This window comes from Sceloporus undulatus, chromosome 6 (genome assembly GCF_019175285.1).
Source record: "Sceloporus undulatus isolate JIND9_A2432 ecotype Alabama chromosome 6, SceUnd_v1.1, whole genome shotgun sequence".
NCBI classification, from domain to species: Eukaryota; Metazoa; Chordata; class Lepidosauria; order Squamata; family Phrynosomatidae; genus Sceloporus; species Sceloporus undulatus.
In genome coordinates, this window is record NC_056527.1 from 110,566,424 (window position 1) to 110,592,555 (window position 26,132).

A 26,132-nucleotide genomic window follows, 5' to 3' on the forward strand; every position below is an offset into this window, starting at 1 on the left:
ATGCCAGTCTCCTAGTCACAGTATGCACTGGTTGTCATTTTCATCATGTGTGCTTTTGTTTGCATGCACACCCACCCACCAAGTTTTAAACAGATATGCCAGACACCATCCTCAGGGATTGTTTATGAAGTGGGGAAGGAAGGAGAATTTGTATAATAATTCAATTTCTTATAAAAGCTCTTTTCCTAAACATTCCCATGTAAAATTCAAAGTACTTGCCAGGACCTATGAAGCTTGGGTTTAAAAATAAACAAACCATACTCTTCTCATTAGACCCTGGCTGAATTTTAGATATTTTCAGGAAGATTTTTTTTCAGTCCCACCACTTTCACAGGACTATTTGGCGAGGGAATGGCAGCCTAGACTACAGCACTATACTATTAGAGCACTTTTATTCCACTTTTAACTGCTCTGGCTGTGTCCTGTTGATTTCTGGGATTTGCAGTTTAAGGAGGGACATTTAGGACTCAATGAAAAACAAACCTGAAAATGCAACATCAGGTAGCCAGAGCAGTAAAAGTGGAATTGCAGCACTCTATAAGAGTGTAGTGTGGTGATGTAGTGAGAGTCTTCTTGCTGGTTGCTCCAAGGCTGTGAAATTTCATTCCATGGGAACCCAGGCAGGCTACCTCTCTGAACTCATTTCATTAGCCTATGTTCAGAAAGCATTTGGGCAACTAAATCCCTGCAGCAGAAGAGTCAATTCATGGCAGAAGGTGTACTTCTTTCCACCTTTTCATTCTATTTTAAAATCCTTGTTAGCTCTCTTAATTTAACCCTCTGTTTTAATAGGAAATGGTGTTTAACCAGTCTTATTTTTTCTATAACACTATAGCTAAATGGTTTCAGCTGCATTTCTATTCATTTGTGTGATAAGAAATGAAGAATGTGGAACTCAGACAGATAGATAATAGTTACATAGTTAGAAAGCAAATCCCTATTCCCATGAACAGTCCAAACAGACAGGCCAAAATAAAGCTACTTCGGACTACTTTGGAGGTAAGCTGTTTAAATGACACATGCATCGCAGGAGGCCAGAAGATCCCCCAAAGATGTGCTCCAGTCCTTAAGACTGGAGCATGGCTTTGGCGGAGCTTCCAGCCTCTTAAGACACATGAATCATTTAAACAGTATACCTCCAAATAGTGTAGCAAAGCAGCTTTATTTTGGCTAAACCACATAATATTCTTTTTTTCCCTGCTCCAATTTAGCTACGCTCATTTCTGAGATACATCCGCTTTAACAATAGTGCTGGGGAAGAAGTCTTTTTCGATGAGAATGGGGATCTGGCCTCTGGACTTGATGTCATCAACTTGGTCACTTTCTCTAATCAATCTTTCCAAAAAGTCCGAGTTGGAGGAATTGATCCCCAGGCTTCTGCAGGCAAAAGGTTCAGCATGAATGGCAGTGCTGTTGTCTGGAATCACAAGTTTGAGAAGGTAGATTTGCCTTTATTTGTCTGAAAGGGAAACTCTTAGAGAGAAACAAGAGATCACTTTTGACACTCAAAGGTTACCTTTGCCACATGGAGATAAATAGTCATTCCAAAGAATTTGCATCCTAAAATCATAGCATCTTTGAGTTAGAAGGTATTTTTGTAAGATACCCCTGACCCTATACAGACCGGCAGAAAGTGCTTTCCTGGGGGCGCAGTCAGGGTGCAGCGTCCTCATGCTGGATATGCTAACCCCGCCCCTAGGGTGCCATTTTTGTATGCGCCAGTCCAAAGAATCATTATCCAACCAAGGGCTTTATCACACCAGCCTGTTTCTCACTGCAATCACAGTAAAAATTTGAAATGGTAACCTAGCGCTTTGAAAGCAGCCATCTTCACATAGATTGTCTTAGGGCCACTGCCCCATTGCACTCTCTTCCCGTCCTGTCCCTTCCCTCCTCCTCCCTCCCTTCCTTCCCATCATGCCTTTGGGTTTTTTTGAGCTTTTCAACTTTTGTTGTGCAGTTCTGCATCTCTGCAGCTCTGATTTGATGTTTTAATTTTTAATTTAAAAAATCCACCACTGTGAGGCTTCAGAGCTGTGGATTTGGGTGAAAACCAAAGGATTATTTTTAATAAATTAGCGAGGGGGGGAAGAGGGGACAGTAGCATCATGCTACTACAAATTGCACAAATGCCCTGGGAATGGCTTTTCGCACCCATGGCATTGCACAATTGGAAGATCATTCACTGGTTTTTCCCCTTGAATAAGAAGGAACAGCTGGCTGATGGGGCATCTACAGGAGGAAAGTGGCGTCGTGTGATCCGTGTCACCGGTGCCATTTTCTTCCAAATTAAATTACGGTTTAAAAGCCATTTGTGATAAAGCCCCAAATTGCATAAAAAAATCTTAAGGTTCTTCTCCATCTCTAAAAAAATGGAAAGATAAAGAACCACATCATCTCACTTAGGAAGAATGAATTTTTCACCATTCTGAATTCTCATCTTTGTGCTTCACATTAGATGCCGCCTCGTTCCAGATGTGTTGAGAACTGCCAGCCAGGATACAGCAGGCTTGTTCAGCTGGCGAACTATGTCTGTTGCTATGACTGTGTTCAATGTGCTGATGGGAGGATTTCAGACCACCTTGGTAAGAAAAAGAATATTGTGTCATATGGGGAATACTTAATCTGCTTTACATAGAGGAGTATTCTATACCCCAACCACTTCTTTTCTTACAAGCCATAGAAATAAAAAGATTCTAGAAATGACTGGTTCTTCGGCTTGAGTCTTATGGGGAAAAAACCAACACATAAGCCCTATACAGACAGTTGTGGTTGGAGTCTGGGCACAGCTTTCTGATGACGCATGCCCTAACCCCACCCCCAGGGTGCCATGATGCCATGTGCCACTGCAGACAGTGTGCAGTATCATGCCGCACCTCAGATGCTGCATGCACATGACACAGCATCAGAGGGGCACCATACAGCCATGCCACCACCGCTACGGCACACTTTGGAGAGTGCAAAAAGAAGCCGCTTTTTGCAGCTCCTTTTTGCACCTTCCAAAGAGCGGGTTGGGGCCACAGTGTGAGGTTGCCATGGCCCTTATCAGGCCAGGAAAGCGGCAGCCTCCCACCTCCCCTTAGGGGCAGTCTGTAGAGCCCCATAGTTACCATAATGTTTTCCAGCTCAAGAATGTGCAGTGTGTCTTTCTCTGGTTCCAGCAGCAAATGTTGGTATATTTTATGGTAGAAGAAGGAAAATAGGGGTTCAATTTATGCTTAGGAAACCAAACTTTGCAAGTGCATCGTTGTTTAGGAAAGCCTATGCAGAATTAAGTGTAGCAAGAAGTATCTGTGTGTTCCACTAGAAAGGGGCTTCAACATTTATATGAACTTCAAATGAAAGTCCTCTGACAATGATTGGTCTGAAAGATCTGCCTCCACAAGAAAGCTCTCAAATTATTCAGGGCATGAGGGAGGAGTTTTGGGCTGAATTTCTTCTCAACAAATGTTGCCAAGAAAACCCCATGATGAGCTCGCCTTGGGGTTCTCATAAGTCAGAAATGATTTCTAGGTACAGAACACAACAGCAAATAATGTGTTTGGTATACACTGAGATTATGTTCTCTTGTGAATTATTGTGACCCTTCTTATCTGCCACTCAGAAGAAGGAGAGAAAGGAAAACCCCAGTTATGATTGAGAGGAACTCCAGACAAGAAGAAAAATCACTGAAGGTCCCAGGTTTTCTTCTTGTACCGCTAGATTTTGTTTTGGAGATCTCTCTACAACTTTGGATTGCTGAAAATACACATTTTGAGTAGACCTAGTTCAGTCTCCTCTTACATAGTTCTTTATGGTATTCCCATGTGTACGAGTTGCTAAGATTCACAATTTGGTATGAATTTTGCACAGTGTGTTACAAAGAATCCCAATGAGAGCGGAAAGAAATTTAACAATTCCCCAAATAGTGTGAATGCATCCGCTTTGAGTTTTAAGTTTGTAGCCATTGCCTCACTGTTCTGTTATACAAAAGATTTGTAATATGAGGATATTAATAGAGCTGAATCTGAGTAAGTGGAATTTGTGATCAGTGAGATATAGTTGTCCCTCAGTATCTGCGATGGATCAATTCTGGAACCACCCCTGCCGAAACCAAAATCTACATATGCTCATGTTCCGCTGTTACAAATGACGGTGCACATGGCCTCATGGCCATCAGAGACCTCTCCCGTTGTCCCCAGTTGAAGGCTGCCCTGCCACCTCCCTTTTCCTCACATCTCCCTGGATCTTTCCACCACCCCAAGACCCCTGCCCAAATTGGGCATCACTGGTATAGAGCATAAGGGAGTAGCCAATTCTCGTTTTAGTACCTCTATGTGTTCAAATAAGAAATAAAAATAAGTATGTTTGTATTTTGTATATTGTATATTTTAGGACAATAACGAAGTTATAAAAGTCCCAGATACTTGAAACTGGTATGAGAAAAGCAAAATAGGAAAAATGAGTCCATATTACAAATGATGGTTAAATAAAAAGGAGAGATGACGTGACAGTCAGAAAATAAATAAGGAGATAGATATGAATGTTGACAAATACTGATGAAAAAATTTATATAGTAGGTTGTAAACTTTTATTTTTTATATTTTCAGTATTGATAGTGGTCATAAAACAAATAGTCACAGTAAGGGATAGGAAGTCGTCTTTCTTGTTTTAGATTGTCCACTGTTGTGTTTTTTCCTGGTTTTTTCCCCTCTAATTTGTATGATTGAGTTTTTATGTGCTGACATGTGTAAAATGAATGTTTTACCTATTCTTTTCTATGTGTTAAATGTTTGTTTTAATTTATGGAAAATAATAAAAATATATATATAAAATAAAATATGTATGTTTGAAAAAATTGTTTGAAATACACATGCAAATGAAATGATAATTTATTTAGAAACAAAAAAATTATTTATAGCAAACATATCAAATATTCTCATGGAAGAAAGAACAAAATTTGGTTAATTCAGATATAAGCAAGATTGATTTCTAAATGAAATTTGAAGACTATTTGCAGTGGTTTGGGAAATACTGAGAGCTTTTTCATGTATTTCAGATGCAAGTGAATGTGCAAAGTGTCCAGAAGATCACTATCCAAATGAGAAGCAAGACCAATGCCTTCCTAAAAGAGACATTTATTTGTCTTACACAGAACCTCTAGGAGCAGTTTTGGCTTCCTTTGCAGTCTTCTTTTCACTAATCACTATTCTGGTAATGGGGACTTTCATCCATTACCAAGAAACTCCCATTGTCAAAGCCAACAACTGGACCATTACCTGTATTCTGCTTGTCTCTCTGTTGCTCTGCTTTCTTTGCTCCTTTCTTTTCCTTGGCACTCCAGGGAAGGTTTCTTGCCTTCTCCGGCAAACAGTCTTTGGGGTTGTCTTTTCTATAGCTATTTCTTGCATGTTGGCCAAAACTATCACTGTGGTGCTGGCCTTCATTGCCACAAAGCCAGGGAACAAGATGAGGAAATGGATTGGGAAGAAGCTGGCAACATCAGTGATCTTCGTCTGTTCTGTTATTCAAACTCTGATCTGTGCTGTTTGGTTAATAACCGCACCGCCATTTCCAGAGGCTGACATGCACTCCCAGCCGGCTGAGACCATCTTGCAATGCAATGAAGGCTCTGAGACTATGTTCTACCTTGTCCTGAGTTACATGTGGCTCTTGGCTTTCATCAGCTTCACAGTTGCTTTCTTAGCCAGGAAGCTGCCTGACAGTTTCAATGAAGCCAAGCTGATCACCTTCAGCATGTTGGTCTTTTGTAGTGTTTGGGTTTCCTTTGTCCCAAGTTACTTGAGCACCAAAGGGACAAATATGGTGACTGTGGAAGTCTTCTCCATCTTGGTTTCCAGTTTTGCATTACTGGCTTGCATCTTCTTCCCAAAATGCTACATGATTCTATTCAGACCTGATCTAAATGTAAAAGAACAGTTAGTAAAGAAGACACATTCATATTTATTCCATCTTATTATTTATGCATAATAATCTCATTTAATATATCTACATGTAAAAGGAAATGATTGTTAGGGAATGCTGATGTATTAGGACTACTAATGAATGTGGATGTTTAATTCTTTTTCTTTTCTTTTCCCCATATTTACATTGATGTTGAAGTAATAGTGCCACTGTATTCTGCTATGGTCAAGCCTCACCTGGAATAATATGTCCAGTTCTGAGCAACACAGTTTAAAAAGGATGTGGAGAAACTGAAGCATGTCCAAAGCAGGGCAACTAAAATGATGAAGGGTTTGAAAAAACTTATAAGGAACTGTTTAGGTAACTGGGGTTGTTTAGCCTGGAGAAGAGGAGTTTCAGAGGTTATATAATAGCCCTGTTTAAATATTTGAAAGGATGTTAAATTGAGGAGGGTGAAAGCATGTTTCTGATAACCTTGATGATATCATAACATGAAAACTTGAAACAGGAGAGTGGAGAGAATGAATGTTATAGCCTGCCTCAATTCCTTCCTTCCTTCCTTCCTTCCTTCCTTCCTTCCTTCCTTCCTTCCCTGTCTTCTGTCTCCCTTGTCACCCCACTCTTGAGATAAGAAGAGACAAAGCTTAAGTTTAATACTACGGAAACATAATTCCTTCCCATCTTAATGTGACCAAGAGAAGCCTACACTGTATTAAAAAATGGTGGAAGGCCCTAGTGCTGCCTTCAAGAAAGTTAGTCTTGGGACTAACTGATTCTTAACAGCCCTCTATCTCTGCCTCCAAACTTTGATGTCATGGTGTCACTCTGTCACAATGTAGTTCTTCTTCTTGGCCTCCAATCCATGCCAAGGCTGGTAAAGTCAGGCCCTTCCTGCAGCTGAGCAAACAATAGAGATTATCACACCATCCTGTGCACAGAACCATTTTTTCTTTGCAAGGTACAGGAAAAGCCCAGATTGGGTACAGGATGCCTACTGCCTGGGCACAAGAGTTTGTGATAAAATCCGACTGTTGAAGTTTACATCCTGTGTCTCGGGAGAAAACGCAGTCTGATAATTTCCTTTGATAGGGACTAGAGCTGGGTCTCTTTTGTTCATTCATTCTTTTTCTTCAAATTATTGCAGAGAGGAATTTATATGATGAAGAATTATATTCTAGCTTTACTCAGTACATATACATGTCTCTTCTTCTTATTTCGTATTCAAAACAATTCAAATCAGATTGTTGAAGTACATCAGGATGAGTAAAGGAACAACTAGTCTAAATAGTTTTCCTAGATCAGTGGTGACTTGCAACTCAGTATTCCAAGTCAGTCAACCAAATCCCTGCAATATTTAAGTATAACAGCCAATATTGTGTATTTTTAAAAATATATAAACTTTATTAATATAGTTAAAACATACATATCTCAAATACTCTTCATCCATTCACATAAAACATATTCCCTCTATCCTATCCTAAAATGACAAACACCATACATACATAACAAATTGCTTCCTTACTATGCAAATACTGCTTTACTCCTTATACTTTGATCTTTTCTCTTCTTAGAATCTTTTTCTACATAATTAATAAATCAAAAACATTTATTTTCTTTCATGTACTTTGGTTTGTATCATCAACCTTTATCTTTATTTACAATTCTTTGTTTGTTACTTGTTTCTCAGTCGATACCTATTTCCCAAATTTGTCCTTCTTTTATTTTCAGATATTGGATTAAAGGATTCCAGCCCTTTTTGAATTTTTCTGTTGTTCTTTGTCAGTTTGTCCATTTCCATATAGTCTATTATTTTTCTGATCCAGTCTTCTAAATCAGGTGTTTTTTTTCTCTTTCCATTTTGCCACATATACTAATCTTACTGCTGTTGTCATTTAGAATAACAATCTTTCAAATTTTCTTTCTATTTCTTACTCCTGGTTTATACTTAGTAAATATCTTTTGGGAACTTTATCTAACTTCATGCTTCATATTTCCTCTATCTTTTCATGTACTCTGTTCCAATATTTTTTTTGAGTACTTGCACTCCCACCACAAATGGAAATATGTTCCTGTTTCTCCTTAACATTTCCAACATGTACTATTTAAATTTTTGTTTATCTTGGCTAATTTGTATGGGGTTAAATGCCATCTGTATTGCATTTTATAATAATTTTATCTTATATTATAATTTAGAGTATATTTGATTCTTTTGCTCAACATTTTTTTCCCAATGTTCCAAATTGATGTTTTGACCAAAATTTTGTGCCCATTTCACCATTTGTGGTTTTATTATTTCATCTTCCATTTCTAATTTCAGTATTGCTTTGTAATATTTACTAATTCTATGATCTTCATCTGCCTTTATTATATTCTCCAAATCTAGCTCTGCATTACCAATCCCCCTGTTTTTTATATTCATAATAAATCTTTCCTTAATTTGGAAATAATTAAACCATGTACCGTTGAGACCCATTTCTATAAGTTTTTCTTGTGTTTTTAACTGCAATTTATCTTGTTTTTTCTCCAGTATATCCTCATATGTTACCCATTTATAAATACTTAATTTCACCCTATTAAAAATTCTTCATTTATAGAAACCCATTTTGGAGTTTTTCTACACTACCTTGTTTTTAATTTACACCAGACCCTTAATAAAACTTTTCGAATAAAATGATTATTGAAATCTTTCTTTACTTTAACTTTATCATAAAAAAGATATCTGTGGCACCTGAATCTTAATCCTGAACCTTCCAATTTTAATATTCTCTCTTTTTTCAGTTTTATCCAATCCGTAAGCCAATCCATACAACAAGCAGAGTAGTATATTTTCAAATTTGGTAATGCCAATCCTCCTTTATGTATTTCATCCTGTAGATATTTGAATTTTATCCTAGGTTTTATTCCAGAACCTAAAAATTTGGATATGTCTTTATGCCAAATATTAAAAGGTTTGTCATTTTGTATAAAAGGTATGTTTTGAAACAAAAATAGCATTTTAGGCAGTACATTCATTTTTATAGTTGATATTTTCCCCATCCAAGACTATCCAATTTTATTCCATCTTTGTAGATTTCTTGATTTCTTGCCATTTAATTTTATAATTATTTTTAAATAAATCCGAATTTTTTGTTGTAATCTTACTTCCAAGATATTTCATCTCTTTACCAATTTTGAAATTTGTTTTTTCCTCAAACTTTCTTTGTCTTTTTCTTTCATATTATTTACCAGTATTGTTGTTTTTTCTTCATTCATTTGGAATCTTGATACTTCCCCATATTCTCTTAGTGTTTTTAATAATTCATTGATGTTTACATTTTGGTCTGCCAATGATGTCATTAAATTGTCCGCAAAGGTGCGTAATTTGATTTCTCCCATTTGAATTTTAACCCCTTCAATTTTTTTGTTCTCTCTTATTGCATTATTTAAAATTTCTAATGTTATTATGAATAGTAAGGGGGATAGCAGGCATCCTTGCCTTACACCCTTTTCCACTCTGTAGCTTTTAGTCAGTTTGCCGTTTACTATCAAAGCGGCTTCTTGGTTTATATATACATATATATTGAATCCAATTTTTAAAATTTCTTCCTATGTTCATTCTCTCCAGTACTTTTAACATAAAGTTCCAATTTACTTGGTCAAAGGCTTTTTCTGCATCAATGAAAAGGAGTGCCAATTGTCTGTCATTATTTTTTTTCATGGTATTCTATTATATCTATCACATTTCTTATGTTTTCTTTAATTAATCTATGGGGTACGAATCCAGATTGATCTTCATGAATCCATTTGCCCAATACTTTTTTCAATCTTTCTGCCATTATTCCTATAAAAATTTTACTATCACAATTCAAAAGTAAAATTGGTCTGTAATTTTTTGGTTCTAGGTGGTCACAGTTTTCTTTTGGAATTAATGTGATGTTTGCTTGTGTCCAAGTTTTTGGTATACAGTTGTCCCTCCATATTCTCTAGGGTTAGGGGAACAAGATCCCTGTGAATATGGAAAAACCGCAAATAACAAAACACTGTTTTTACCTGAGAGGACACCTCTCTGGGAATCTCTAGGTCCTCCAGGGCAACTCTGTGGTCAATGTCCAACATACACTGGCCATAGAATGGCACTGGAGTAGCTACAAATGGTCTTTCAGTGCAACTTTTAGTTAAAGTTGACCACAGAGTTGCACTGGAGGACCTAGACAGTCCTAGAGAGAACATATTAATGAAATCCGTTAATAATCAAAGCCGCAAATATCAAAGCCGCAAATATGGAGGGATGACTGTATTTCCTTTCAATATTCCATTTATTGTTCTTTGAAGGGGTGTTTTAAGCTGTTCCTTAAATGCTTTGTAGTATTCAGCTCCTAATCTATCAGGTCTGGTGTCTTCCCGTTCTTTATTTTTTGTATGTTATCTAATATTTCTTGTAAGGTTATATCTTTATTTAATTCTTCTCCTTGATCTTCTGAAATTTTCTTAATTACTTGCTGATTTAGGTATTTATTTATTCTCTCTTGGCTAATTTCTTTCATTTTAAATAGTTTGGCTTAATAGTTGAAATAAAATTATTTTATAGTTTTTTGGTGTGAGTATATTTGCTTATTTATTTTCATTTTGGTGATAATTTTCTTCTCTCTTTCTTTTCTTAATTTATAAGCCAACAGTTTCCCAGGTTTATTTGCAAATTCAAAATATTTTATAAAAAAAACCTTTAATAAAAGCTTTAGATGTATCTTAAACTACATTATCTGATACTTCTTTGTCCAGGTTGTCTATCAAAAACCATTTTAGTTGTTCCTGCACTTCTACAATTTTTTCATTTTGTAGTAGTAAATTATTTAGCTGCCATCTATAAGATCTTTCTCCAAAATTAATTGTCATCTGTATTGGGTTATTGTCTGACCAAATTTTTGGAAGAATTTCTATTTTTACTACATTTTTGCATAGTTGGGTTGATATTAAGAACGTATCTATCTTAGACCAGGAATTATGGACATTTGAGTAGAAAGTGTAATCCTTGCTTTTTCCATATTTAATTCTCCAGGCATCTTTAAGTCCTATTCTTTCAATCATTTCAAAAAAACCTTTCTGATAATTTCCCTTGATCTGTTTTTATCTTTTTTTTGGTGAGAGTCTGTCTAGTTGGGGGTCTATAACCCCATTCCAATCACCCATTGCAATGATAAATTCATAATTTAACTTTATTACTGTATTCCCAACAGTGTTTTATAAAATTTGTTTTTATTTTCTAAAGGTGCATATACTATTATCAAAATTTTCCCAACTTTCCCATTCTCTTTAATTATCACAAATCTCCCTTCTGGATCATTTATTAGTTCTTTCGCTTCAAACCTATTATTCACATATATTACAACTCCGTTTTTTTTATTTTTCACCGTCGATATAAATTCTTTCCCCAATTTCTGATTTTTTAAAATATTTTCTCTCTATTTTTAATATTTGTCTCTTGAAGACAGATGAAATCTAACTATTGCTTTTGTAGATGATGATAGATTTTCTTTCTTTTTTGTGGGGTATTTAGGCCTTTTATGTTCCATGATAACAATATTATATTATTTTTTCATTTGGGAAAATAGAGGAAAATAGGGTTATGTACTATTTCGTTTCTTCTTTTTGTACTCCTAATTTTCCTTGTAGCGTTCCAATTCCCACTCTAATTCCAGTTCCAGCCTTAATTCTTCTTCTTCCTCTTCTTCTCCTCCTATTTCTTCTCTTTCAAATCTTTGTTGTAGTCTTTCTTCTAAAAACTGTTCCTGTTCAAACTACACTAAGTTAATTCCTTCAGTACCTAGAGCTGCAGCACCTCATATTTTTTTCTGTTCTGTATAGTTCAGTATTGATTTCTGTTTTATATTTTTTCCTTCTCTTTTTCCTTCTTCTTCTGATTTTTGTTCTTTATATTTTTGTTTCTCTTTATTCTCTGCTCTTTTTTTCCTTTCCAGAAATTCCCAGAATCTTTTAACTTCTGTTGTTGATTTTATTATTATTTTCTTTTTATTATACCAAAAAGATAGTCTTTCTGGTTGCAGCCATCTATAAATTATTTCCTGTTCTCTCAATATTGTTGGGAGGAATGAATAGTCCTTTCTCTTTTTCAAACGTCTCCCCGGTATATCTTTAAATATTTGTAGTTCCTGTCTGTTTATTTTCAAAGGTGTTTCACTGTGGTATCTTAAAAGGTCATCCCTCTTTTGTTTCCTTATGAAATAAATTACAATATCTCATAGCAATCTTTTCTTTTGTGCTCTCATTGAATTCAGTCAAAAAATCATGTCTATTTCCAATTCCATCATTTTCTCTTCTTTCTCTAGAAAGTCTGCCAATTTTGTCACAAAAATTTCCATTAAATTTTCTTTTCCCCCCCGCCAAACCACGTATCTTTAAACATCTATCTCTTAATTTTTGTTCCCATGCTGCTTTTTTGTCTAGGTCTGTTTCTATCCTTTCTCTAATATTGTGTAATTCCTCCTCTGTTTTTTCTGTTATTTGTTCTAGTTTTTGATCTTTTCGTTTGCTAGCAATCTTTTATTTGTAAGTTTATCCACTGTTTGATTTATCTCCTTCAATTATGTTCTTATATCCTGATGTATCTCTATTTTAAAATCTTTCATCTCTTGTCTTAATTCAGTCCTCAGTTTCCTAATTTCTTTTAAGAGCATTTGATTTGATGGTTTTATTTTTTTTTTGTTCCAATTTTGTTGTTTGTTATTTTTCAGTAGTAGATTCCCCCTTTTTCACAATATATTTTTTCTATAATACACACACACACACTTATATATGTGTATATATATTTTGGGGAGAGATATCACACAAAATAAAAAGAGCATTTTGTTCTTGCACAATTTACCGTTTTCTCTTTTTCTTACTCCAATTTCCTTTATATTATATTTTTAATCCCTTTTGATGTTTTCCCAATTTCTTTCCCTTTCAAACTTTGCCTTTCCTAATATCTAAGTTGTAGTTTTCCTTGGCTATTTTTACCTTTCTTTTGTGTGTGTGTATTACTTTGATTCGCCACAATTACTACAATTGCCAACAATCCATTCTGTTCCTGTTTTCAACCCTGCTACTTGTTCCTTGTTTTACTACAATTCCCAGAGTTCCTCTGCCTCATTCCTGTTCCACTGACATTATTTACTATTTCCTTTCTATTTCTTAAAGTGACCCTCTCTTTCCTCCTTTAATTTTCCCTATCTTTCCCCTTTCTTTTCCCAACTTGTTCCAATCCTGTCTTTATCTTTCAGTCTGTTTCCTGTCTCTCTTTTGTCTCTGGACTGTTCCTCTAGCTGATCTGTTCTCACTTATTTTCACCTTTGCTCCGACACTTGCACCTTCACTCGGTCTGGTCTGCACCTCGCCGCTCCTCCGACACCAGCATTGTCCTCTGACCCGATCCGCTCCACGTCTCTCCTCCATCCGTCCTCCAACCCAATTTGCTCTGTGTTTGTCCTCCGTCCCTCAGTCTGGTCTGTGCCTCACCTCTCCTCCGACACCCACGCTGTCCTCTAACCTGGTCTGCTCTGCATCTCTCCTCTGACACGCCTGTTGTCCTCCAGTCTCCACCATACCTCATTTCTCCTTCTCCTTCAACCACTGTGTCATCTCTCAATCCTATTTCCTTTTCTCTATTTCCATTCAACTCATTATTTTACCCTTCTTTCCTCAATATTTTATCCTCTTTTGACTAAATTATATTATGGCTCTCTGTGTACTTTTAGTCCGGTATTTATTTCAATCAAAGTCTCTCCTTCTTGCTTGGTTGTTTGTGTTCAATAGTCCAAATGCAAATTGTTTACTTATGTAGATAAGAGCCAGAGTTTATCTGTCTGAATATTTGTAAAGTAATGTTCTTAATGCATAAAGATTAAATTAAAATTGGTGGCGTACCAGTTGTCTGTAGACAAATCAAACAATGGGCTCGTGAATGCTTCAATGGTGCCCTCTATTACTCCAAAAACTCACACCAGAATCCAAAAGATTTCTTCAGTTCTGAGGGTTGGGAGAACAGGAATGGGCCCACGCCAGGCTCCTCAGACCTCCATGTGCCAAGGGATTTGATTTTTCAACTCCAAATGTCTTCTCACAGCTCACGGTTTCTGACTGAAGAAACTTGCAATGAAAACCCTCTGAAAGGTTCACCATCGGGTTGCTGCCATGGTCTCAATGGAGACAAGGCAGCAGAAAAAGAGAGAGGAGTGCACACCCATATCTCCTTCCCTAGTGCTCTTGGGCCAGTGAGTGGGAAGGAAGGGTGAGTGTGCTCACACACGCATATACCTTTTCCGCCATCTCAGCCAACTCAAGCACCATGGAAAGAGGAGTGTATATGTAGGTACATGTGTGCCCCTCCACCTCGACTGATGCCTTACTTAAGACCAGGGACAGCAGGGCAGGGAAAAAATGCTCCAAGGTTTTGTGGGCATTTCCATCACCACCCAGTCACAGCATAGGGCGGTCATGTGCAGCTAGCTGTCTATCTGTGCCTTAAGGGGAAAGTCTGCTGGCCCAAAGGAAATCCCCACCCTGTTGAACATCCTTCACCTACAGTGCCCACAACATCCACTGGAAGACAACACTGTCTCTGCTGGCCCATCCAACTGACCTGGAAGTGTGCCTGCTAGTCTACTCTGGTCATGAAGCTGTCTGTTGGGCCCCCTCCATCAGCCAACACTATCCCTGAATCTGGTGGCCCTGGGAGCCCAAATGTGCAGCTGCATTGGGGCAGGGAGGGCTCATGCAGCATTGGGGAAGGGTATGCCTTTACTCCTTTACCCCCAGTCAGGGCAGACTCATCTTCCCAGTGGCTCCCCCACATACAGCAGGTCCAAGAGGCAGGCCTGCCGGATTACTTGGGGGGCAGGAGATCTCCTTCCCTGGCAAGGACACCAAATGGTCAGTCACCCAGCTGGACTTGGTGCCATCCACCACCAGAGCTGGAAATGTGGCTGTTGAGATTAATAATAATAATAATAATAATAATAATAATAATAATTTGTGTGATATTTATATACCGCTATTCCAAAGATCATAGCGGTGAACAGCAAGTAAGCTAATTTGCCCCCAACAGTCTGGGTACTCATTTTAGCGAACTCAGAAGGATGCAAGCCTGAGTCGAGCTTTGGCCCTTTTTCTGGTCTTGAACTCGCAACCTTGTGGTTTTGAGTGAATGGCTGCAGTACAGGCATTTAACCATTGCGCCACCAGGGCATCATGGGGTAACCATATCCAAGGGAAATGGGACCCCAGGGTATTGCCACATAGCCTGGTGGGACTGCCTGACACTGGAGCCCCTCAGGACCTAATGAAGGTTGCAAATGCAGGCCAGCAGAGCCTGAGGACTCAGGAAACACTGCCTGCATACCCTGCACTTGCTCGGCCATCTTGCGACCTAGCAGCCCTAAGTAGGCAGTTGGCTGGCTGGTGCTCACCCAGTACCATTTATCAATCTGCACCGGTTGATGCCAACGTTATGGATGTCCTTGTTAATACAGTTATGGAATTATGATAAATTGTTTTAATTTATGACAGTATGAAGGTTATAGTGAATCTACACTGTCTTGGTGATCCTTTCCAACACATTTTTCCTTCTTTCTGCTCAGAATGTCAGTTCACCCATCATGCACTAGGATTCCCTAATGTATATTGTGATATTTACTACTCCTTCAAGCACAGATGGTATCAAACATGTTTTCTCTGGTGCTGCATGAACAAAAGCTTTGGGAATGACAATTATCTAACCTATAATTTCCTAACTTGTGATTCTGGCTGCCTGTACAATTGCAAAACCAACAAGAGCTTGGAGAATTAAGAGGCAAATCATCTGAATTTATTTAAATTGTCATATATAAAGAATCCTTTCAAGGGAACATCTGCTTGGACAGCTCATCACTTATTGCCAATGCTTAATGTGGAGTCTTTGGATCATAAAAAGCTATTGCTTGGGTGGGGGTGGTTGTTTATAGCTGGGCATTGCATAAAATCAGAGCAAGAGATGCAGGTATGAATGTTGTGCATCACTGGAACTGAGCACAAACTGTAATGGTTCTGACAGAGGTTTCATTACTCCTCATCTTTCTCCTGTCTCATATTTTGAACAAAGGTTTGGGCTCTGTGTGCAGCTGGCAATGCCATATTCAACAAAATTCCATCAGTTCCAAAGGAGATCTTCTCATTGGGGAATTTGTGTCCATTGCATTAGCAGAAATGTTATTAAATGACTTTAGGGAAGCACGAGGAACAGGCTACGAAGCTTGGTAAGCAAGAAGAAGAGGGCAGAAGTGTGGCTTTGAGTCATTTTAGTATGATTTAAGCAGGTCTGGTTTAAATAATTTTAGTGTTGACACAGATGGATCAGTGGAGTAACTAGGATTGGTGTCACCCGATACAGTTGGTGCCCCCCCTCCCCCCGTGACCTCCTCCCATTTCACTCTATACAGACTCCTTAGTCATGCTTTTTTGGACTAATGTTACTCCTAAATTGTAATTCTCATATATCACTGAATGTCATGCTAATAGTTGTGACATAAAAAAACTAGCAAAATTAAAGTTATATCTTCAAATTACAAAACTGGACGCACAACCTAAATGTATTTATATAGACATAGTGAAGATTTGGTTAAAATGTGATGTTTTTAAAGAATATTTTAAAAGAATCATAATTTTCAAATTTTCAGGGGCTGAGGGAAATCAATGAATCAATGCCCGGCTGGTCACTGGTGCTCCCAGGACCAGCCATATAACACCTGTTCTTAGGGACCTCCATTGGCTGCCCATTCGCTTCCGAGCCCAATATAAGGCGTTGGTTATTACCTATAAAGCCCTAAATGGCTTGGGCCCAGGATACCTAAGGGACCGTCTCTCCCCGTACATTCCGCCTCGCACCCTCAGAACGTCTGGGCAGCAATTACTGAAGGTGCCTGGGGCCAGATTAGTCTCCACCTCGCGGAGGACATTTTCCACAGCTGCCCCAGCCCTTTGGAATAAGCTGCCCACTGAGCTCCGCTCATCTACCACCCTGGCCCAATTTAGGAAGGATCTCAAAACCTTCCTATTCCAGCAGGCATTCCCCGAATAAATATCCTGTGGGCCTCCCTCCTCTTCCGTGGCCATGAGGTTGGGCTATAGGGGCTTTTTATTTGTTATTGTATTTTATGGATTTTTTTATCTGTCTTGCATTGTATGTATTTTAATCTTGTTGTAAGCCGCCCTGATCCCTGGAAGGGCGGGATAAAAATAAAAATTTTATTATTATTATTTATTAATGAAAATGCTTCATAGTTACAAATTGCATGTTGGAATTGAAAGAATACAGGTTGATTTTTACTGGTATATTTGCAGCAGATTAATTACTCCCAGGTGCTCAAAGAATACTAAACAGAAATGATTCTTCCATACACAATTATATTCTTGAAGGACTGATGTAGCAGAGAGACTAGGAACCATGTTTCTTTTAAAAGAAATAGTAAGAATTGATATCAAGTTGGTACCAAACCACATCTCTGTCTTTAAATTCTTTAATTCTAGTTGTAGTCTAAATGTATAGCTCTGCATCAGGATACAATTGATGGATGAACCCTCTGAAAGAGGATATCACAAGTCCATCTGCTATTCTTATATTCTGCCTATGTTTTAATCTCAAGGTATCCCCTGCTATAATAAGTAAAAAAGTGTGTTTCTACCTTTGATATAAACATGTAAAATTACTTCTGAATGCAGGATGTTGACTAAGAACTACCAGCTTGTGTTTGCCTTTGTTTTTGCCATTCATGAGATCAACAAGAATGACAAGTTGCTGCCCAACATCACACTGCAAACAGAAATCTTGGACGATGCATTTAGTTCACTGAAAGCCAGTTTGGCCACATTGGATCTCCTCTCATTGGGACGAATGGATGTTCCCAATTACAAATGCACCTGGGAAAAGAGTCTCATAGCCATCATTGGTGGTCTCACCTCTCAAACGTCCCTCCAGATTGCCAATATCTTAAATATCCATAAAATTCCACAGGCAAGTATGGTCATACTTCATGCCTTAGTACAGATTTTAAAAAAAACAGTGATGTATTGTTCTTCATTCGCCTCTACTGCTATATCCTTCTCCTAATTTGTAAATTTGAAATGGCCTTGTCAGTACTCAGTTAACAGTTCAGCTATGACTTTGCCACTGGTGTGAATTTGTTTTAGTAAATGCTCCACACTGGCTTTTCGTTGTCTTGATTTCTCTTTGGGCCTGGCATCTGAGTTCCATGCTCTAGCAGAGTAAATGTAAGATACATCTCTGCATGCCTTCATAGAAACCACTCTCTGTGAAACTCAGTGCAGTGATTCCATGCTGAAATAGACCTGCACCACTCTGCCAACTTCACTCCTGATTTTGAAGAAGATTTGGAGAACATTATTTCTAACTGTAGTAGGATGGATGAAGGGGGAGAATGTCTGGGTCGAAAGAGGGATAAAAGCCAGGATCTCTTAACTAAGCAAACAGATAGAAAGGCTAAGCCTCACAATCCAGAAGGTACTCCACATATTCATGTGATGCATGCTTCTGCCAAAACAAGGAATGGGAGAAAAGTACATTTTAATTCATTTGGGGAGGGGACCTTAGCCATTTCATACCTTGCAGAACTCCATACAGTCCTGAAAAGAAGCCATGTGCAGAATTCTAGATATTTCCAAGTTTCGGGCAGCAAAACAGTGTTCTAAAACTGCATACATTAGGTGAATGCCTGTGGAAAAAGCATGTATTTTTGGAATGTGCAGAGATGTGCTTTAGAGTGTGGTGAAAGTGGCTTACATTTTATAAATGCTCCAAAATATTTGCATTTGGAAAACTATGCAGAGAAATGTATAAGAAATACTGTGAAGGATCAAACGAATCTTGCAGTCCAGTCCAGACCAAAGTAGGGAAAAGCTGGAAAGCAAGGTGGGCTTGTAAACCTTCTTTCCCCTCTATGTCTGTAAATATCATCCCGTTCTATGAGAATATGAGGGTTTCTGTGCATGTTTCAAGTATTATTCATATTTCACATATTTTACTGTAGGGATAGATTCCAAAATTACACATGGCTTTCCTGTTAGAAAATGTGATTTGCAGGCAAAAAACATGCTAAAAATGAAAAGGAAAAAAGATTCTTTGAAAGAATAAATGATCTCCTGACCAAGAATATGGTCTTTGGTGGAGCAAAGTTGCTCCTATGTGCAGGCTTCAGTCTCATTTCAACAGTTTATATTTCTATGAACATTTTTCACCTTAATTTCAGCTTCCAAAAAGAGAAAAACTGTTTGGCTGCCATCATATTACTTAGTCTCCACTAGAGTAGACCCATTCAATCAGTTATTGAAAGTTCAGTCGACATGTAGAGAAAGCCAACAAAATCAATGAGCCTCTTTTTCTCAGGACTAACAACAGACTTTGGGCCTTTGTTTGTAAAGGCCAGCTCCAAATTGCTCCAAAGGACTCTGGTGAAGGAACTGCAACACATGGCTACTTTGAAGGAATACAGAAGCAAAAGTATAAATTATGTGAAGCGAAACTATAGCAACATCACTTTAAGTGAATTGTGCAACATAGGGGGCCCTCCACATTGGTTGGGGTTAGGAGCACAGGTCCCTGGGAAAGTGGAAAACCCACAAATAACAAAAAGCCTATTTTTAATCCTGAGAGATCCTCAATGTAGGAATCTCCAGGTCCTCCAGAATGACATCTGGCTGATGTTGACCATAGAGCCTCATTGGAGCAACTACAGATTCCTAGAGAGAGCACACTAATCAAATCTGTCAATTTTCAAATCTGGAAAAGTCAAAATGGCAAATGTGGAGGACCGACTATATTCTTCAAAAGACAAACAAGATTAATCACATGTTAAAATGTGTAAAACATATTATTCTGGCACCATGGTCAATGAGCTGAACATTGTGGGGAAAGGGGAACATTGTGTTTGCAAGGGAATACTTACCTTTCACATTAACTAAAAATGTGTGTATTTTTCTACCCTGCCAAGTGAGTGAGTCTTTAGATGCAGATTGCTCTGTTCAAATTCTGGCATCTGGACCAGCGTGTTGTTAAATAACCCTCTCTTCTATTTATGTCTCTGTTCCTGAAACTGAAAGGGTCACGTTTCCCTAACTAAAGGAAGAATTGCATTTCCTTTTATTTCTTTCAAAAATGTGTTTTCCTCCCCATTTCTAGCTGAGTTATGGGTCTTTTGATCCCATCTTCAGTGATAAAATTCAGTTTCCCTCTCTTTTCCGGATGGTGCCAGATGAAATCTTTCAGTATTTTGGGATTACTCAACTTTTTGAGTATTTTGGATGGAATTGGATTGTTCTCCTCATTCCAGAGGATGAAAGTGGAGAGAGATTTCATCGAATCCTCAGTGCAAGTCTTGTCCAGAAGGATATTTGCATTGCTTTGACACAATCCGTTCCCACAGTAACAAGTTACTTTTCAAACCCAATCCTCCAGAAAAGGTTAAATGCCATTGCCGCTGCTCTTCTCTCAAAGAACATTAACGTGATCCTGGTTTATGGGGACTCTCAATCTATGGATGGTTTACGGATAATTCTAGAAAGCTATGAGTTTTTTCAGAAGCAACCTATGGAGAGAGTTTGGATCACAACTGCTCAGTGGGATGTCACAACTGTTTTCTCAGGGATAAGATTCACAGAAAGATCCTTCAATGGCACCTTGTCCTTTGCCCTCCACACCAATGTGGTGCCAGGATTTCAGGAGTTTCTGGAGAACTTAAATCCAATCCAGTCCAAGATTTATCTCCTAAAGGAGTTTTGGTGCAGTGCATTTATTTGTTCTCTCCCAATGTATAACTTGAATTACCCAAACTTGAGGAATTGCATGGGGGAAGAGAAACTGAGGAACCTTCCTGGATCTGTGTTTGAAATGAGGATGTCTAGCCAAAGTTATAGCATCTATAATGCTGTCTATGCTTTAGCCCATGCTCTCCATTATGCAGATTCACTGAGAGCCAAACGGAAAGCAATAGGTACTGAAAACAGTTGGAAACATATGAATATTCAACCCTGGCAGGTATGTCCTGAAACTTTAAAACAACGGGGGCTTTCCCCCAGGGCTGAGCAGTAGGAGTAAATTAGTGAGAGGTTTTTACAGTAGGAGTAACATTAAGAAAAATTGTCTTACTCCCGAGTAAGATAAGGAGTAATACCAAAATCACCACTACTCCCCAGCTCTGTCATGGCAGAAATTGTACTCCCCCCCCCTTTTTTTTTAATTCTATTTTTAAATACCCTTCAGCTGTCTTAATTTACTCCTTGGTTTTAATAGGGAATGGTATTTAACCAGTTTTAATTTTTCTGAAAGAATAGAACTAAATGGTAAGAAATGTGGATTCTTGAACAAGAACAAAGGAAATATGATAGATAGATGACAGACACCTAGTTAGATAGCAAATGCCCCTTCCCACTAATTTACCCAGGCAATTATCAATTTTTTTCCTGCTCCAATTTAGCTACGCTCATTTCTGAGATACATCCGCTTTAACAATAGTGCTGGGGAAGAAGTCTTTTTCGATGAGAATGGGGATCTAGCCTCTGGATTTGATGTCATCAACTTGGTCACTTTCTCGAATCAATCTTTCCAAAAAGTCCAAGTCGGAGGAATTGATCCCCAGGCTTCTGCAGGCAAAAGGTTCACCATGAACGGCAGTGCTGTTGTGTGGAATCACAAATTTAAGAAGGTAGATTTTCCTTTATTTGTCTGAAAGGGGAATTCTATGCAAATCAAAACTAGAGAAAAAACAAGAGATAACTTTTGACACTCAAAGGTTACCTTTGGCACACAGGGATTATCAGTCATTCCAATTTCTTTGCATCCTAATATCATAGCATCTTTGAGTTGGAATAATTTTTTTTAAGATAGTGTACCTCTGGCCCTGAGAAGTGACAGTTGGGGGATGGGGCAGCTACAGGAGAGAAGTGGCATTGTGTAATCCGTGTGGCCGATGCTATTTCCTTCCAAATTAAATCACAGCTTAAAAGCCATGTGTGATGAAGCCCCAAATTGAATAATAAAAATCTAAAGATTCTTCTGCATCTCTAAAGAAATGGAAAGATAGTGAATCCCCTGATCTCACATACGAAGAGTGAATTTTTCACCCTTTTGAATTCTCATCTTTGTGCTTCACATTAGATGCCGCCTCGTTCCAGATGTGTTGAGAACTGCCAGCCAGGATACAGCAGGCTTGTTCAGCCGGGGAATTATGTCTGTTGCTATGACTGTGTTCAATGTGCTGATGGGAGGATTTCAGACCACATTGGTAAGAAAAAGAATATTGTGTCATATGGGGAATACTTAATCTGCTTTACATAGAGGCTTTCTAGATTGGCATTTGGGACGTCCGGAGGACGTCCCATTTTAAAAAAGGGGCGTCTCTTATAGACGCCCCTGGGCCTAGTACGGACTCAGTCCGTACAAGATGGCGCCGGCCCTTCTACATGGCCGGCGCCATCTTTGCGTATCGGACGCTGAGCGTCCGTACGCGTCGCGTCCATTGTGACGTAGCGAGTGCGCCCCTGGCGCCTCGCTACGTCGCAAACGCGACGGAAAAAGAAGCTCCATTTTGGAGCTTCTTTTTCGGTCCGCGCGGGAATCGGGCCGTCTGAAGGCTTCGGCTCCCCCGCGGACCTACCAGCGGCGGCGGCAGACCGCCGCAAAGCGGCGGTATGTACCCTGCCATAGAGGAGTATTCTAAACCCCATCCAATTCCTTTCTTTCAAGCCACAATCTTTTCTTTCAAGATTCTAGAAAAGACTAGTTCTTGGGTATGAGTCATATGGGGAAAACAATAACAGATAGGCCTTATACAGACCAGCCTGAAAAGGTGGGCTGTGAGTGGAGTCGGAGCACAGAATCCTGACGACTCACACCCTGACTCTGCCCCCAGGGCACTATGAGGCTGTGTGCTGATCCAGATGGCACATGACATTATGGCACACCTCCGGCGCTGCGTTCAGATGATGCAGCACCAAAGGGGCACCGTACAGCTGTCCTGTCACGACTATGGCAGCCTTTGAAGGGTGCAAAAAGAAGCTGCTTTTTGAGGCTCTTTTTTGTGCCTTCCAAAGGCCAGATTGGGGCCACAACGTGAGGTTTCCATGGCCAGAATTCAGCCAGGAAGGGGGCGGCCTCCTGCCTCACTTTAGGGACAGTCTATAGAACCCCATGGTTACCATAGTGATTTCCAGCTCAGGAGTTTGCAGTGTGTCTTCCTCAGATTCCACCAGCAAATGTTGTTATATTTATTTTTTATGTTGTAAGAAGGAAAATAAGGTTTCAGTTTATGCTTAGGAAACCAGACTTTGCAAGTGCATCATTGTTTAGGAGAGCCTATGCAGAATTAAGCATAGCAAGAAGTAGTTGTGTGTTCCACTAGAAAGGGGCTTCAACATTTCTGTGAACTTCAAATGAAGGTCCTCTAACAATGATTTGTCTGAGAGATTTACCTACAGAAAAAATTTCTCAAATTATTCAGGGCATGAGGGAGGAGTTTTGGGCTGAATCTCTTCTGAACAAATGTTAACAAGGAAATCCCATGATGAACTCGCCTTGGAGTTCTCATAAGTCAGAAATGATTTCTAGGCACACAAAACAACAGCAAATAATTTGTTTGGTACACATTGAGAGGATGTTCTCTTGTGAATTATTATGACCCTTCTTATCTGCCCTTCGGGAGAAGGAGAGATGGGAAAACCCCAGTTTTGATTAAGAGGAACTCCAGACAGGAAAAGAAAATCACTGAAGGTCCCAGGTTTTCTTGATTTTGTTTTGGAGATCTCTCTACAATTTTGGATTGCTGAAAATACACATTTTGAGTAGAGCTAGTTCAGCCTCCTCTGACATAGTTCTTTATGGTATTCCCCATGTGTACATTGCTAAGATTCACAATGTAGCATGAATTTTGTGCAGGATTTTACAAAGAATCCCAATGGGAACTGACAGAAATTTAACTATTCCCAAAATAGTGTGAATGCATCCCCTTTGAGTTTTATGTTTTTCCTAATTAACTGAGCTTCTACAGTAAACTTTGCAGCCAATGTCTCACTGTTCTGTTATATAAAAGATTTGTAATATGAGGATACTAATAGGGCTCAAACGGAGTCAGTGGAATTTGTGATCAATGAGATATAGTTGGCTCTGGGTATCCGCAATGGATCAGGTCTGGGACCACCCCCCTGCAGAAACTAAAATCCATGGATGCTCAAGTTCCGTTATTACAAATGGCCTCATTGCCATCAGACGCCTCTCCCGTTGTCTCCAGTTGAAGGCTGCCCTGCCACCTCCCTTTCCCTTACTTCTCCCTGGATCTTTCCACCACTCCAAGACCCTTGCCCACATTGGGCATCACTGGTAAAGAGCATAAGGAAGTAGCCAGTTCTAGTTTGAGTATCTTTCTATGTTCAAATAGGTAATTAAAAGACATATCTTTGGGAAGAATTCTTTGAAATACACATGCAAATGAAATGATATCTTATTTAGAAACAAAAACAAATTATTTATAGCAAACTTATCAAATATTCTCTTGGAAGAAAGGAAAGGTTAATTCAGATCTAAGCAAGAATGAATTTTAAATGGAATTTGAAGAATATTTGCAGTGGTTTGGGAAACACTGAGAGCTTTTTCATGTATTTCAGATGCAAGTGAATGTGCAAAGTGTCCAGATGATCACTATTCAAATGAGAAGCAAGACCAATGCCTTCCTAAAAGAGACATTTATTTGTCCTACACAGAACCTCTAGGAGCAGTTTTGGCTTCCTCTGCAGTCTTCTTTTCAATAATCACAATTATGGTAATGGGGACTTTCATTCATTATCAAGTAACTCCCATTGTAAAAGCCAACAACTGGACCATTACCTGTATTCTACTTGTCTCTCTGTTGCTCTGCTTTCTTTGCTCCTTTCTTTTCCTTGGCACTCCAGGGAAGGTTTCTTGCCTTCTCCGGCAAACAGTCTTTGGGGTTGTCTTTTCTATAGCTATTTCTTGCATGTTGGCCAAAACAATCACTGTGGTGCTGGCCTTCATTGCCACAAAGCCAGGGAACAAGATGAGGAAATGGATTGGGAAGAAGCTGGCAACATCAGTGATCTTCCTCTGTTCTGTTATTCAAACTCTGATCTGTGCTGTTTGGTTAATAACTGCACCGCCATTTCCAGAGGCTGACATGCACTCCCAGCCGGCTGAGACCATCTTGCAGTGCAATGAAGGCTCTGAGACTATGTTCTACCTTGTCCTGAGTTACATGTGGCTCTTGGCTTTCATCAGCTTCACAGTGGCTTTCTTCGCCAGGAAGCTGCCTGACAGTTTCAATGAAGCCAAGCTGATCACTTTCAGCATGTTGGTCTTTTGCAGTGTTTGGGTTTCCTTTGTCCCAAGTTACCTGAGCACCAAAGGGACAAATATGGTGATCGTGGAAGTCTTCTCCATCTTGGTTTCTAGTTTTGCATTACTGGCTTGCATCTTCTTCCCAAAATGCTACATGATTCTATTCAGACCTGAGCTAAATGTAAAAGAACACTTAGTAAAGAAGAAGCATTGATATTTACTCAATCTTATTTGTTATGTGTACTGTTATCTCATTTAATATATCCATTTGTAAAAGGAAATGATCCTCTGTTAGGCAATGCTAGTTGATGTGTATGTGCTTTTTACCCTTTTGTTTTCCTCATTGATATTGTAGAAAATTGTTTATTGACTACAGACTTTATAACCATCTATCCATCAAATCAAAGGCCTAGGCCCTTATCACATGTGGGGGGTTTGCAGGTCAGATCTGCAGTCACTCCTGTTCTAGCAATGCGAAACGTCATGTTTTTTTCACACCAGATCCGCAGTCACTCCTGTCTAGCAATGCAAATTCACATTAAAACATGCAACCCGGAGTGAATGCACATTGTATTACCACACCGGAACATAATTTGAGTGTTCAATGCTTCAAACAGGCACCCTTGTGCATGCTCAATGGGGCTCTGGATGCTTTCCTCCTTTTCTGCCCCCTCCTTAGCTGTCATCTTTAATCGAGGTGAAGGAGGAGGCAGGATGATGATGGGATGGGTGGCAGGTTGATGGAGGGGAGAAGATCGGGGTCTAGGAGGAGTCAGGGGATGATGGGATAGGTGCCAGGTTGAAGGAGGGGAGCAGATTGGAGTCTAGGAGAAGGCTGGGGATGATGGGATAGGCGACAGGGTGA

At 39.1% G+C, this 26,132-nt stretch overlaps 2 protein-coding genes across 2 annotated transcripts in view; both read left to right on the forward strand.

Annotated features, from left to right (window-relative positions):
- The window catches only part of LOC121933811 (vomeronasal type-2 receptor 26-like), a 44,944-nt gene extending 37,300 nt beyond the window's left edge, over positions 1–7,644 (forward strand). The window contains exons 5-8 of the mRNA XM_042473805.1: positions 1,212–1,439; positions 2,459–2,585; positions 5,039–5,922; positions 7,633–7,644. Of these exons, the coding sequence (XP_042329739.1) occupies positions 1,212–1,439; positions 2,459–2,585; positions 5,039–5,922; positions 7,633–7,644 (1,251 nt within the window). The remainder of the gene's footprint in view (positions 1–1,211; positions 1,440–2,458; positions 2,586–5,038; positions 5,923–7,632) is intronic.
- Positions 7,645–17,632: 9,988 nt separating this feature from the next.
- Positions 17,633–25,481, forward strand: LOC121933812 (vomeronasal type-2 receptor 26-like). The gene is made up of 5 exons (XM_042473806.1): positions 17,633–17,923; positions 20,105–20,959; positions 21,399–21,626; positions 22,079–22,205; positions 24,580–25,481. Exons 1-5 carry the CDS (start codon positions 17,633–17,635, stop codon positions 25,479–25,481), a joined length of 2,403 nt encoding a protein of 800 aa, XP_042329740.1.
- The last annotated feature ends 651 nt before the right edge of the window (positions 25,482–26,132 follow it).